The 14,934-nt window shown below is 45.9% G+C and overlaps 1 protein-coding gene across 1 annotated transcript; it reads left to right on the forward strand.

Moving 5' to 3' along the window:
• The first annotated feature begins 2,366 nt into the window (after positions 1-2,366).
• PRDX5 (peroxiredoxin 5) lies at positions 2,367-13,921 on the forward strand. The gene is made up of 6 exons (XM_078868038.1): positions 2,367-2,584; positions 6,627-6,761; positions 8,367-8,498; positions 10,596-10,634; positions 11,706-11,770; positions 12,451-13,921. The coding sequence occupies exons 1-6, from the start codon at positions 2,495-2,497 to the stop codon at positions 12,554-12,556; spliced, it is 567 nt and encodes a 188-aa protein (XP_078724164.1). The 5' UTR covers positions 2,367-2,494; the 3' UTR covers positions 12,557-13,921.
• Positions 13,922-14,934: the final 1,013 nt, after the last annotated feature.

The following is a 14,934-nucleotide window of genomic DNA, read 5'->3' on the forward strand; positions in this document are numbered from 1 at the left end:
TTTCCGTATGTCCAGTTGGCCGTTAAGACCGAGATTCGTAAGTTCAACCACCGCGAAATAAATGACGGTGATGGCATCTACATCTGCAGAACATGAAGAACCAGTGGCATCTACATCTGCAAAAGAGTATTCAACTCTTAAAGCCAGTCCCCGTGGTTAGTGTACATGCTGAACAACATGAAATCAACAGGAGTAAATTTGCACTTACGAACAAATCGACTTACGAACAGACCCCTGGAACATCTAACGCGTTCGTAAGTAGATGAGTCTTATGTATTCTTTGGTTCTTTCGGTAAAGTCCCGTAGAAAAAAGTATATAATAAAAAGGAGTCATATGTATTTAAGATGGCATGCCACTCCATGCATCATACGCATTTAAATCACAAGCTGAAGGTCATAGACACATGTATAATTATTAATCACCATTGACTTGAACATGATTCTTAATTGGGATGACAACATCCTGGCAACATTAAACTAAAACCCAGTCAATGATAATATCATACGAGACGGGCAAATCCACAATTTCTCACATCTTTCATTGAATGGCTGTACAGTATTACTATTCTAGCATAAGGATGCATCGAAGAAGATTAGCCGTCGGTACTTCAAAAGCATTCTTTAAACTCTGAACAATTATTGCTACCAATTAAAGCACATGCTCACTTGAAGCTGGAATACTGTTATTAGGAAGTCACTAAAGCTTATTCACTTTTAAATCTAGATTGAAAACTCATTTCTTTAGAATTTATTTTTGTCTTTAGTTTGTTGTCCTTCCCACGGACCTCCGATGAAAATGGTTGGCTAGGTACGGTGCAACTTGAAAGGATCGACGTAAATTGATCAAGGCGTAATTAGAATATATATTGGGGAGGGGACATATATTGGGAGGGAGACACATCTCCCCCCAATATTCAAATATGCTCAAAATGTCCCCCCCAATATATTGCTATAAAATAGATTTCTGTTTATATGATTGCGGTTATGGTTGTACTTTATTAATCCATAATCTCTGCCATTACATACAATGAAACAAGAAAAGGTAAAAAAGAAAAAAACAGAGCAATGTAATAAATACACTATTGGACATTATTGTAAAACATTAAATAAAAAGTCCATCCTATGTGTTAGTGAAATTTTTTTTATATTTTAGGCAGGAAATTAGTTTTCAAATTTATAAAAAAAAAATCGGGGGGGGACCCCCAGACCCCCTGGAGGATTTGGTCCCCCCCCCCAACGTTGACTCCATGGCTACGGCCTTGAAATTGATCATTATCAATCATGCTGACTGATTCACCCGCTGACCGGTGCAGGTCAATCACCTCCTTATCGCTCTTATATCGCTACTAGAATGGTTACTGTTCCTGTGAACTTCGCTCATCGATTCATCTTAGTGTAGCTCTCCTGGGTAAATAAACAACTAACAAAACTGCGAGAGTGCCGTTTGTTGCTGACCGCTTGGCGTTTTGGGCCTTTTGCATGCTCAGCATGATTTTAATAAACCACCACGAACACTGTGCTGCCGTGGTTATAATGGTCAACACACACTGGGCTCGCGATCCAGAGGTCAATGGTAAGATTCGATCTCCGGGGCGAGGCAGTTTAAACAATTGGGGCAAGTTTCTTAAATCCCGACGTCTTTGTCCTACCCAGCAGTATAAATGGGTTTGGTCACCTGTGGTGGGTTAACGTGTGGGTAATCCCATCACTTTCGAGACGATTGGCCAACTAGTGATGAAGGAGTAGGCCGATTATATAATCGAAGACTAGAGGCCCGCGAAATCATTTGGTGTGGCCCTGCCAATGCAACCGCAGGCGGAACTCGAAATTCAATACATCTCGGAGCAAACCTGGAAAAGTAGTTGTGAGTAGCAGCAACATCATCAATACCAGCCAACATCACACGCCTCGCCAAAGAGAAGCAGTTCTAGCCATCGCATCAGGGGTGAGTTGATTAAATGTTTGACCAAATATAACAGGCAAATTTTGATGTTATAAATATCCAAATGGCCCTTGGCAGGAAAAAGGTTCCCCACCCCTGATCTCGATCAAGCTTTCCCAAACTCGAGTCCTCGCGACCCAGCACTGGACATCTTTCCGCGTTTACCACACTTTAACCCACCACATCGTTCATTGACAATCATCAGGCGCGTTCAGCGTGGGACGAGTTAATTTGAAATTAAATATTGTAGGGGGGGTGGGGGGGGGGTGGATGTAAATTGGTGAACGCGGAAATACAGTGGTGGACCGCAACATCTGAAGTTTGGCAAACCCTGCTCTGGATGTTACTTTCTATGGGTATTCTTCCACCAGCAGTGGCGTGAGCGCGCCGTTGCAGGGCTGCACCTCTACCCGACTCCGCCCCGCCTCCACCAGACTCGCCCCGGTTTGCCCTCTGTCCGTGTCGCACTGCAGAGCCGAACCCCTGTAACCAACACTACCACCACACCCACAACACACACCTCGTGGTTTAATTATCCCTGCGGTGGTAGTGATGCGTCTCATCCTCGCTTCCGCGCTGTTACCCCGGATCCAAAGGTCGCTGCTACACACGGGAAGAGCAGCGCTCAGCATGCCCATCAAGGTGAGTGCGCCAGCTTCGTAGATAAAGATTCCTCTGCCCCCCCCACACCACCACCATCATCAATCACCACCACGCGCATTACAGCCTCCAACAACAACAACAGCGGGTTGCTGTGTGGGGCCAAGCGCTGTTGACGATTGCCGGTGAAGGTCGGCGTGGCGGGAGGGGTGGGCGAGTGGTTAGCGCCGCGGCCGTCTTTGTTTTTAAACACCGCACCGGGTACTCCTTTGAGGCTGAGTCTATCTAGGTGCGGGGGGCTGTGTGGGATGGGGGGGCGGCTCAGGAACGGTTCGGATATTCATCGCTGACATTGGGAACCGTGAGCGGGATTGGAACTGGGGTGGGCCGGGTTCGTAGTGCAGCGCGCTAACCACCATCATCACCACCATTACCATCACCACCGTCATCATCATCATCATCACCACCTCGTACTGCAGCATCTGTTGTATCGTTGCTGTTGGTAGTTGTTGTGGTCGTGTCGAGTACGCGCTGTGAGCGCGGCCTGTGCCAGCAATGCCCTCTGTAACGACGCCAGTGGAGGAGGGGCTCGTGTGTGAGTGGGGCCCCCATTGTGCCACCATTGCAGTTGGGGGCATTGCGTGACACAAACACACGTGTTGGGGTTAGTTCCATCTATGCAGGAGAAACAACAGCGGATTGATCTTCTTGTTCTTTCGGTAAAGTTACGTAGAATGGAAATAATAAAAATAAAACATAATAAAATAATTCTCACGACGTTTCGGCCACAATGCAAGCAGCCGTCCTCAGGTGAAGAGTAGGTCTGTCTTCTCGACAGACCTATTCTTCTCGACATACCTATTCTCCACCTGAGGACGGCTGCTTGCGTTGTGGCCGAAACGTCGTGAGAAGAATTTTATTATGTTTTATTATTTTATTATTTCCATTCTACGTGACTTTACCGAAAGAACCAAGAAGATGAACACGTGTTGGGGTTAGTTCCATCTATGCAGGAGAAACAACAGCGGATTGCATTAATAACACTGTGTAGCAAAAACATGTTCTTTGTTCCTGGGTAGTAAGTGTTATTTTCTAATTGCTTATGCCTCAAAAGTATAGAAAATGGCTATTACTCCCCACAAACTTTGCTTTTGTGACCAGGACACAAGCCAAGTTAATAATTCACTCAATAACACTGTAACAAACATTTTTTTGTGTGCCTGGGTAGTACGTTATTTCCTAATTGCTTATGCCTCTAAAGTACAGAAATTGGCTATTATTCCCCACAAACTGCTTTTGTGGCGAGTGATGTATGAACCCCACCCTCTCAACCAACCCGAACTAACTAGTGTGGTGAAGTATGGTCAACCCCCTCCCCCATGATCCATCAGGGGTTTGTTAACGCCTTCATCCAACAGCGGATTGACAATTGAAATATAATGTACGTACAGGTAGTCGTCTACTTACGATGGAGATGCGTTACGACGACCCCATCGTAAGTCAAAAATATCGTAAGTCGAAGATGGCCTAGCCTACCCAGGAGTCTTAAAGAATGGTGATGATTTAGCAAAACAGAGCAATTTACAGTACCGTAATGTATAAGCTATATACTGTATGTATTTATTAATTAGAATACTGTATTGCACAGTAAAATGAAAGTAAAAAAACAAGGTAAATTCTTAGCCTACCTATATGAACTGCAATTTAATATAAACAATTTTCAGGAAACAATCCCATCTGCTATAAAAAAAAAACACTTTTAACATGCATTGAGACTGAGGCATCACCACACAAGGCGGAAGATGCGTTCAGTACATCCCGGTAGCGTCCCAACGTACAGCATCGTACCTCGTACGCTGCTGCGTTTTCCTGCCGCGCCAAATTTAAAATATCGTAAGTCGGACCATCGTAACTCGGGGACTATCTGTATGTTATCGTCCATCTTGCAATGTAATGATTTCATTCGTGCTCCTGATATCGTTACTCATTGGAAGCCAACTCGTCCTGTGTGGCGACTGGCCCCCGTCATGGGATTGTGGAATTTCCATCACTGAATCAGGGCCCACCATTCGAGCTTCGTGCTGCAACATTTGTCAATTGAGAATGTAGAAACAGTAAACATTTTTAATGCGTTTCAGTATTGCATCTGCTGAGAAACAGCACACGTGACAAAGGTTCGACAATGGAGCTTTGTATAAGAAAAGGTTTCACCCTTTATGGGAATAAAACCGCTGTTAAGATGTTCAAACGCCAAACAGAACCTTTGGCAATGATTCATGTCTGCATTAACCACACAATTGTGGTGAACATGCAAACAAAAATGTAAACAAAACATGCAGATTTGAGCACTACCCAGTCCGTGTTTGAGCCCGAGGTCACCAACACTTTTAAAATGCACTCCTGTGAATGTGCACTACTTGCAGGCTGATACAACTCCACTTAAATTTAATAGACGTATAAATACATCATGGATTGCCCTCAGGGCAGGGTTAGGGAACGCTTTTCTTACTGTGAACCGAATAGGAATTTTAATTAACTTTGGTGGTCAAACCACACCGGACAAAGATCCCCACTATAGCCTTTCAAAGTGCTGTTAGTCAGCACCTATGAAGGCCACACCAACATACGGACGGACACGGCGCTCGGTCGTTTCTGCTACTGCTCGAGGTCCTTGCAGTGACAGGAGCACGACTACATGTGTGCTAAAATTAAACGTTGTTGGCAGGTCGAACATATTCCCATCTCCTATCCGATTAGTTCAGCTAAGACGCTTGCAGTGACGCATACATATCGATTGTGGGCTGTGTCAAAGTGGTAGGCCTCGTGTGGCCATGGACCATATGAAATGGATTTGCGGACTGGATGCGGTCTGCACGCCATGGGTTTCCCACCACTGCTGCAGATGAAGGGGTTGATGATCAGGAGGAGGATGCAGCGGTGCATAGCATAATACAGTAAGACACAATAAAGGTAGTCCTCTACTTACGATGGAGATGCATTACGACGACCCCATCGTAAGTCGAAAATATCGTAAGTCGAAAATGGCTTAGCCTACCCAGGATTCTTAAAGAATGGTGATAATTTAGCAAAACAGAGCAATTTACAGTACCGTATTGTATAAACTATATACTGTATTTATTAATTATAATACTGTATTGCACAGTAAAATGTAAAGTAAAAAAACAAGGTCAATTCTTAGCCTACCTATATGAACTGCAATTTAATAAGTTTTTTCAAGAAACAATCCTATCTGCTATAAAAACTTGTAACATGCATTGAACGTATCGTATCATGGTAAAATTAAAATGAAATCGCTAAAGCTACGTATTGTACATGCTGTACTCACCAAGATTATGTCCGTTGTCTGCATACTTGAACGATGTTAGGTTGTTGATGGCAATTTTGTCGTATCGCCATCGTTAGATCTAAATATCGTTAAGTCGGACCATCGTAACTCGGGGACTACCTGTACTCAACTCTCCACCCCTGTGCTGGTTAAAACCACCAGCAATTTGCTTCAATGCCTCCTATTGTCCATTGTGTCTGTTTACATGTGCATGGGGTGGTAGTTACCTTAGGACTCTGAAGTTATGGTGGAAATTGAACATTACTATGACGGAGGCCAGTCTTGCTACAAGGCAACCACTTTTGACTTTCATCAAAGTGATACTCTATTTTATCAAACCAAAAAATAAACGGCCTGAGTAAACCAGCATTCGGTCGTTGAGAGCATTGTCTCAGCTCTTGTCCTTAGCCTTGGCTTAGAGGAGCCGGCCTTAACCGACCTTGACACCTGTCTCGAACCAAAAGGCTCCTGGCCTCAACCTCAGCCGTAACTCCGTGAGTCCCAGCATGAAATGTAAGACTCGAGTGAATACACTCCCAGGTCTTTGAACTTGCGCCCATTCAGGTTGCAAGTTGAGTGGTCTGCCACGGTTGGCACCCAGTCACGTGTGCTACTTTCTCACACTCTTATGCACATGACACGCTGTCACTTGTAAATTGCACATAGGCTTTACCAATACCGTTGGGCAAGGTCACCCATGCACTGCTGCTAAGTTCCGCTGTCCCGTTTCTGGTGCAGGTAGGAGAACGACTGCCCAGCGTGGAGCTGCAGGAAGGCCAGCCCGGCAACACGGTCAACGTTGCCAAGCTCTTCTCTGGGAAAAAAGGAATCCTCTTTGCCGTACCCGGGGCTTTCACTCCTGGCTGCTCAAAGGTGGGGGCAGTGGCAGCTGAGTATACAGCAGATGTGCAACATTTTGCCCCGTGCTTTTAATGCGTGCGGGATTGGGCGTCACGGTGGTGAGGATGTTATTAACAACCTCGCCCGGTATATATACAGATGGTCGTGGATTCGATCAAGACCCTGACGCCTGTATACTTGGAGTTTGCGTGTTCTCCCCGTGGTCGCGTGGCTTTTTCTCCGGATCCTCCAGTTTTTCCCTCCGCATCTAAATGCATGTTTCTAAATGTTACACTGGCTAAGCCATGGCACATGGCGCATTGAGAGAGTCGCCTTTTGTTTGTCCATGGAGCCCAGTGTGTGGAGAGGAATTTGAAACCGTGATCGAGGTGCATCGTTCTGTTGACAAAGCTTTCATTTGAGTGGTGGCTCGCCAGCTGTTGCTAAACACAAGTGTATTTAAACTACCATATTACCTTGGTTTAATCATCATCAACACCCTTGCTTATTTCATTCTTTGTTTCTGAGCCACAATTGCAGTAGCACATTGCTTATGTAAGTCATGATAAAATGAAAGCATAAAACATATGTCTTACATTGTCTGTGGGGTGTAAAAGAACACATTAAACATATCTTCAGTTGACCTCTCATGGTTTGGATCCACAGTGTTAAATTTCTACATCATTTGAAACATTGAGTTTATGCATCTGTTATAACTGTAAGTCTGTGTCTGCTATTTATTATCTAACAATGGAAAACTGTTTTATTGAAACCTGTTCATATATCAACTTTCATCGAGGCACCACACAGGTTTTATACCCTTTTCACATTTTTCGTTGCCATTTTTGGCTGCTTTCTGCTCTTGGTAAGATGTCAGACACATTAGCCAACATTCTGTTCTCTTCTAAGGCTTTGTTAATGATTCGCCCTTGTGTGGCCAAACCAAGTTTTGGGTTATAGTGGCTGGTCGTGTGAGGTCGTATCCATGGATACGTTAGTAACCGGCCTGTTGGTCATTGGAGATTTTGCCCGGGTAAGTCCCTCAATGTTGAGTTGGAGGATCCTCATTGCAGGACCTATCTGGAAGTGTGTCGTTTGGCCCTGGAAAAGCAAGGGCCATTGTTGTGCATTGAGTTGTTGCTCCTGGAGGCCAGGAGATCATTGATAGATGTTCGGTCGCCGGGTTCATGGCATTAATCATGATTTCTCACTTAACCCTTTCCCGTTTTGGAGACGACTGCAGATGGGTCCCGGTCACCGCCGTTGTTTTTAAAGACATTGTACTCGCAGGCAAAGAACTGTCGTGACACGACCACACTCTGATAGTTGTTGCCAAACTATGCCATAGACCCCCTCGCACATGGCCTTGTGAGAGCCTCGGTACAGATAAAGTTATTTTTAGTTTTTATTCTGATTCGGCGATGTTTCTTCCAATGACGTACCTGTACGTCGTCAGAACAGAACCGGAAGAAAAACTTATGACGTGCACATACGTGATCGGAACGGGAAAGGGATAACAGAATGGGCCACGTGAAGGCTGTCATCGTCCGCTCCCGTCTTGACGATGACAAGAGTGCAGCACCAATGTAAAGGCAAAGAAAACGACGAGAAATTGCGCGTTCCGTTGATGCTCCGCAGACCCACTTGCCGGGCTACATCGCCAAGGCTGAGGAGCTCAAGTCGAAGGGGATTGACGTGATCGCCTGCGTGGCCGTCAATGACGTGTTTGTGATGACCGCGTGGGGCGACGCGCACAACGCAGCCGGAAAGGTACGGTTCAACCATCTGTACTTGGGATGTTCCCGATGTTTGTACTAATATGACATTTTTTGAAAAAAATTGGTCAATTACATTTTGAATGTTCTGGATTTTTTTTGGTGGTTTAGGATCGATCTGAAAATGTGACCCATAAAGAGACGTGATGTCATGTTAATGTCATGTTAATGTCATGTTAATGACATCACCGATGCGCTTTTTATGGGATGCCACTTCCATAAAAGCCACATGTTATGCCATTAACATGACATCACGTGTGATTTTCTGTTTACATTGTCGTCAATATCGCATCAACTAGTGGCTGAAAGCTGAACCCCTGTACATGTACATATATGCATGTACGAATTGTAAAATGCCGATTCCATGTACCGTGAGCTTAATAAGCAATATTAATAGCTGAATTTACGACCTGACATTTACAGGAGTACCAGTTTTACGAGAAGTATGATGATCACCATTTTAATATCTTTGTGTCATGGGGTCTGTTGCATAACGGTATTTATCAAAGATAAAGGTGCAGCCCTGCAATACATTTCTTAGACCACAACTGGCAGAAAGACCTCCACTAGGGGCCTACAGTCTTGTTAGAAGTGGAATACCCACACAACCCCAGCGCATAACCTACCAATAAACTCCTCCCTGGTGTACCCATGTTATACTACTGGATGTACATAGTCGAGGATGGTGGGGGAGGTGATTTAAGAAACTTACCACGGTCGTTTTAACCGCCGCGCCTGAAGATGAACCGGCCAACTCCTGGATTGCAAGTCCAGCGGGCTTAGCCATTGCACCGCGGCAGCGTTCCAGTGATTGTCATTCTCCCTTGGTTTGTTATCTGAATCGGTGTAAGAGGGAAATGTTCGCTTCGGCGTGTTTCTCGTGCAACAGCCACGGGGTCTCCCGTTGCAAGAGAAGACGAGAGGGTTTCGTGTCGCAAAGGATTCTCGGCCGCGGGCGTGTTTTTGTAATACGTCTATCCATATCAAAGACGGGGAATACAGAGAGAGAGGGGATTGTATCAATGGAATACAAAAATTAAACCAATCTTTTGCAAGGGGAAGGGGGTGGGTAGAAATAATAGGGGCATCGCTTTATTCTTGGATAATTCCGACCAATGAGTTCCTTCCGATGTGTCAGATGTTCAAACGCGGCGGTAATCGCGGAGAAACGAAATGTCATTACGTTCTGAACTTGAGAGGCACTTGTAGTCCAGTGGAGTTGCAGAACGTAGTTACGATGGTGCGTGCACATGTTATTTTCTTGTTTTAAGTGTAATAATATCCTTTGCTTAGGAAGAGCCCCGACGTGCATTTTGTTTGGAGGGCACTCGGGATGGTAGGCCAATTCTTTCATGGGTATTTGAGTGTTTTACCCGTGACGCAAATCGCCCATGCTAAGCAGGGTTGAGCTTTGATGGTATTGGGATGGGAAACGCACCAAGTTTCAAACAGACGTGGTTGGCTACTGCTGGGTCACGTCAGGAGAGGGCAGGGCAGCAAAACTCATTATTGTACTGCACTATGCTCCAACTTGTATGCCTGGCATCACCAACCCGCACTGGCAGGCGAAAGCCTGTACGGTATACGTGTTGTTACGTGCGAGAGGGAAGTTGACGTTACTCTATGAAAACACATGCTCACGATGGAATATAACACTCAAGTGAAAAGAGTATGGGACTTGTTTTCTGTATTGGCATGTGCTGGTCCATCTCATGGTCCTTTTTAAAGTTTGGAGTCTCACAGTAAACAACATTTGTTTAATCCGTCGACTCTTCTTCTTCCAAAGCACTGTGTTACTGACAAAGGCCACTTTTCCCAACCAACATGGTTTCAAGTTCTCCTGATATGATTTCGAGATGTGCCGCTTGTAATTCGGCGCGATGTCCGACATTTTTGCCGCACATGCTGGGAGCACTTGTTCGGGAGCTGGATAAGCTCCCAGAACGCAGAGCGAACCGTCGGACAACGTGCAAAATAACACCGAGAACACATCTGTCTGGGCGATAAACACCACAGCCGCGATAACCTGACGCAGAAAATGTTTAACGTTTACGAAATGTAATGGATATTGTGATGGGTGTTTTTTTTTTAGGTGCAGATGTTGGCCGATCCTACTGGAGCATTCGCAAAGGTACTCGTGTGATTTGTGCTTTCATCCTCTTCTAACTGTGAGGTGACGAGATGCATTGCTTATGAACCTCGTACAAGCTGAGCAAGTACAACAGTAAGTCGGGACAGAGTCACTCCTTGTGCCAATGAGCAGTGTGGCCGAGCCTGTCACTTGTCCATACTGATCCAGTGCTAGAAATGTTTCATTCCCCCATGGCAGGAGGCAGTCTCTCCATTGGATGACCCCTGCTTGACTTCCCGTGAAGTCCTTGCTCAATGTGGTCAACTCCCAGACTGTCAATTCACAACCTTCCAAAATCCAAAGGCGTAAAAAAATGAATAAGGATTTGCGTTTTTTACTGGCGATTTGAGAGCTTCGTTCGTGGGGAAACGAGCCGTCACATTTTGGACACATCGCCCATCTTGATGCACAAACTCCTGCAGCAAATTGCGCTCGCTTCAATTGGCGGTTGACGTTTGAAGTTGACCGACCATCGCCCCCCCCCCGCCCCCCCGTGATCCGTGGATCAAACAAATCACTCGCACTCGACGCCGGTGTATGGCGGCTAGAGCAGTTTATGCGAATGGTGTCGCAAGAGGTCACATGTTTGGCACAACGGTCCTTCGCTGACTATGCAAATGAAATTCATGTTTTTTTTCTGGCCGCTTCATTGACCCCAACTAAACCGCCTAATATTTAATTTCCTCACCATTGCGGTGCCCTGCTTCGGTCTAGCCAGAGGGGGGGGGGGCCCCACGTGGCAGCTGTCCCTGTGTGCAGTACAAGGTGAATGCAGTAACAGTCTGCAATTGGGCATTGGTCTCCCCGTAGTGAGCGATGGGAACGTAGAAGGGGGCGCCACAGTGGCGATGTTAACTACCTCGCCTGGTATGCCGGAGGTCGTGGATTCGATACCGACCCGGAGTCCGAGTCCGCTTTGCAACAGACTTAAAACTGTCGTGTTATTCCATTGAGCTTGCACTGTGTGTAATCAACGCGGCGGTGCGTTCGTGATGGACTGGACTTTTAAGGGTGCGCGAAAAATGTTCGGACTTAAACGCTTGCTTGACTGCCGCTGTGTTTTTTTTGCAGGCTGTGGACTTGGTGATTGACAAGGAGCCACTCATCTCGATCCTGGGAAACAAACGCTCGCAGAGGTATTGCGGAGTTTGCCTCCTATTGCCACAGCGTGCTCGCCTCAATAGAAGTGGACAGCGGCTACATTCGTCCCAGACTCCACTTCCGCTTCAGTAACGTTAACATGAACTGCTACGCCTTTGTTATTCTTGAGCATTGGGCATGATCCCCTCTGCTTGTATAATGTGGTCCTCACACAATGGCGGTGGGGGGGGGTGGAAGCGGGAGGGTGGGGAACGATATATGTATGAACTTCTCTCGCACCGTACATAGCCAACCGTTCGAATTGGTGGTGCGGAGGGAAAGGACAACAACCTAAACACAGAAAGCAGTTCCAAAGAAATTAGTTTTCAATCTAGATATAAAAAGTGCATATCATGAAGAAGAGCGTTCCAGACGGCCGCGGAAGCGCATCTGAAAGCGTGTGATGCGGTGACCGTCTTTGTTCAATGGCCAGCCAAAAGCCGTTGCTGCGAGGATGACCGGAGTTCGTGTGACGGTTTATGCTCCTTGACGAGATCAACGATGCATCGTAGTTCATTTGTGGCAGGCACTTCGTGTGTAATGACTGCGACCTTACAATGCATTCGCTCGGCAATGGTGAAGAGCGCTTCCGCAGAACTACTTCGAGCGGCGGGAATGCCACCGAGCGCGACGTTGACCGCCTGGGTGCTCGTTGCGCGTGCGACTGGCCCCGCAGGTACTCCATGCTCGTTGAGGACGGCGTCGTCAAGCAGCTCAACGTGGAGCCAGACGGAACGGGTCTCACCTGCAGCCTAGCCGAGGGCATACTTTCCCGCATGTAGGCCGACCGATGCTGTCATCCCCGGCGCCCTGGAGCCAGCCCATCGCCTCCATACAGGAGGGGTTCCAAGGTTCTGTTCTCAATGTGTGAGCACTTGCTTTTGCCCGTTTTGTTATCCCGATTTACTCGACGATAGGATTCTGCTTGCTGTTGATGTTGTCTGTAAGCAGCTGCCGTGCACGCTCAGGTGTACCGAGAATGCACTTGCCTTGGAAATTAAGACATAGAGTAAAACCTTGTATTGCGAGCATAATTCGTTCCAGAAACGTGCTTGTAATCCAAAGCACTCGTATATCAAAGTGAATTTCCCCATAAGAAATCATGGAAACTCAGACGATTCGTTCCACAACCCAAAAATATGCATGTTAAAATGATTAATACAAAATACCTTTTTATATTATTATTATTTAAATTTAATATAAAGTAATAAAATGTATTAATTACATTTAATCGTGGCTGGTGTGAGGGAAACGAGAGAGAGGAGAGGAGGAGGGGGTCATTGTTGCAATAAAGTTACTAAAGAACAGTCACTACACTTGGATACAAAATAAAAAAATGCTTTACGCACACACACACGTGGTCACAACACTACAGTGAGCAGTATACGCTCGCACGGATGTTGACCTATATGAGTGAGACACGCCGACTGAGACCGAGCATGGGAGACGATTACCCACAATCCCGCAGCGAGAGAGAAGAACCATCGGCTCAGTTTTGATCATGTGACGCTCTGCAGACAGCGTATACTGTACGTACTACTCGTATTGCAAGACCTCGCTCGTTTGTCAAGTTAAAATGTATCAAAAAAGTTTGCTCGTCTTGCAAAACACTCGCAGACCAAGTTACTCGCAATCCAAGGTTTTTACTATAATTGGGTACATTTGACATTGGTGCCATTCTCGTAGTGTTCAAGGCTACCGTCACCAATCCATTGTGAAATGTTACTGATACGGATAGTGTTGAAACACTTGTTTAAGGTTTCAAAGACAGGGTATCAGTTGGATAAATTAATAAAATTTAAACATTTGCTCATGAATGCTGCAAGAATTAACTAAACAACAACGCGATGTACAACGGTAAATGTGCATATCCTCCATGCAATACGCACAAGTGTTGCGTATGAACTAGCTGTATTAGGTCAATATCAAGGTAAAATATCAAGGTAAAATGTATGCAATGCTTAAGAGGGTGATTTTATAAATGAATTGTGCTGTCTGGTCTTGTATCGCATTAAGTCAAAACGGGATGCTTGAAATGCACTTGAATAAAATGAAATGCTCACTTGGTTTGTGCCTGCATTCTTGCGTGCACATGCATCGGTGAGTTGTACCACTTGCATTGGATCGTAAACTATCGATTTTCTCTTGCTTAACAACCGGCAGTGTAGCACCTGGAGACGAGGGTTGGTGGATCGCGCAAATCTCGTGCAACTTCCTTTCCGCGAGCGTTAAGGTCGCCATACCCTGGCTCGCCAGGAAGTGGCGGTACAGCAAGTGTATTAATCTCCAATTGGTTTCCATCTGCACGGGGATGGGGTGTTTCCCACACCCCCACTTCCCAACATCGCACGTGTGTGGGTTTTCTCCCCGGTAATCTGGTTTACTCCCACATGTATATTAAACACGTGTTCGTGCAGTTGACCCAACATCCTAATTCAGGCCCACAAGAGCTTGGGACACATTTTTGGCTCCGGGTTCTGATCGTCGACTTCCTGAAGCTAAGGAAAACTGCACACGTGACAGATTTGTAACTTAAAAATGTGTAAGCAGCCGAGATCGCCTGGCCCGATAGCAGGAGCTGCTGCCGCCGACTTGCATGTATGGTTGGGAGGGTGCTGGCGTTACTGCACGGGAGTGGTGACATGTCGGGAGTCCTTCCAGCAGCGGATTGAAAGAAAGTGCTGTGAAACATCGTAATAGTTATTACCATTTTGAGAATACCGGTGATCAAATGCCCATCGATTTGAGATGTTATGCAACCGCTGCTAACAGATACAGATGCAGGCAGTGAGACTGTCAAGGCGAACTGGAAGTATAGTCGGAGGAATGATTAATTTTCCTGTAGCATTGACACGTTTAACAGGTGAAGGTTACAAAGAAACACTGCAATGCATTTCAAGTGTTCCATTTTAACAATGACAATCGCATTTCGGTAGTGTAGAAGAACATGTTTGTCGAATCTCCTGTCTGGCACTCCCATGCGAGTATTGTATGCAGAGCAAGTCCATTAAAATGCATTGTGTTTACGTCCCTATTATGGATCCATTGTGCCCTTTGAAACATCGCTGGCATTCCTGTCGGCAAGAACGTTGTAATGGGATCAGGGTTCAGCTGAACTTAACCTTGTGCAAGGTGGCTATATTGTTAGCCCCACGCATAA

This window comes from Lampetra fluviatilis, chromosome 25 (genome assembly GCF_964198595.1).
Source record: "Lampetra fluviatilis chromosome 25, kcLamFluv1.1, whole genome shotgun sequence".
NCBI lineage: Eukaryota > Metazoa > Chordata > Hyperoartia > Petromyzontiformes > Petromyzontidae > Lampetra > Lampetra fluviatilis.

Bases quoted from the DNA above. Each gene is read 5' to 3' on its own strand.
- PRDX5 (XM_078868038.1), top strand. From the start codon at position 2,495: ATGCGTCTCATCCTCGCTTCCGCGCTGTTACCCCGGATCCAAAGGTCG. The intron at 6,762-8,366 runs GTGGGGGCAGTG...GATGCTCCGCAG, and splicing joins TCACTCCTGGCTGCTCAAAG to ACCCACTTGCCGGGCTACAT. The intron at 11,771-12,450 runs GTATTGCGGAGT...CTGGCCCCGCAG, and splicing joins GGAAACAAACGCTCGCAGAG to GTACTCCATGCTCGTTGAGG.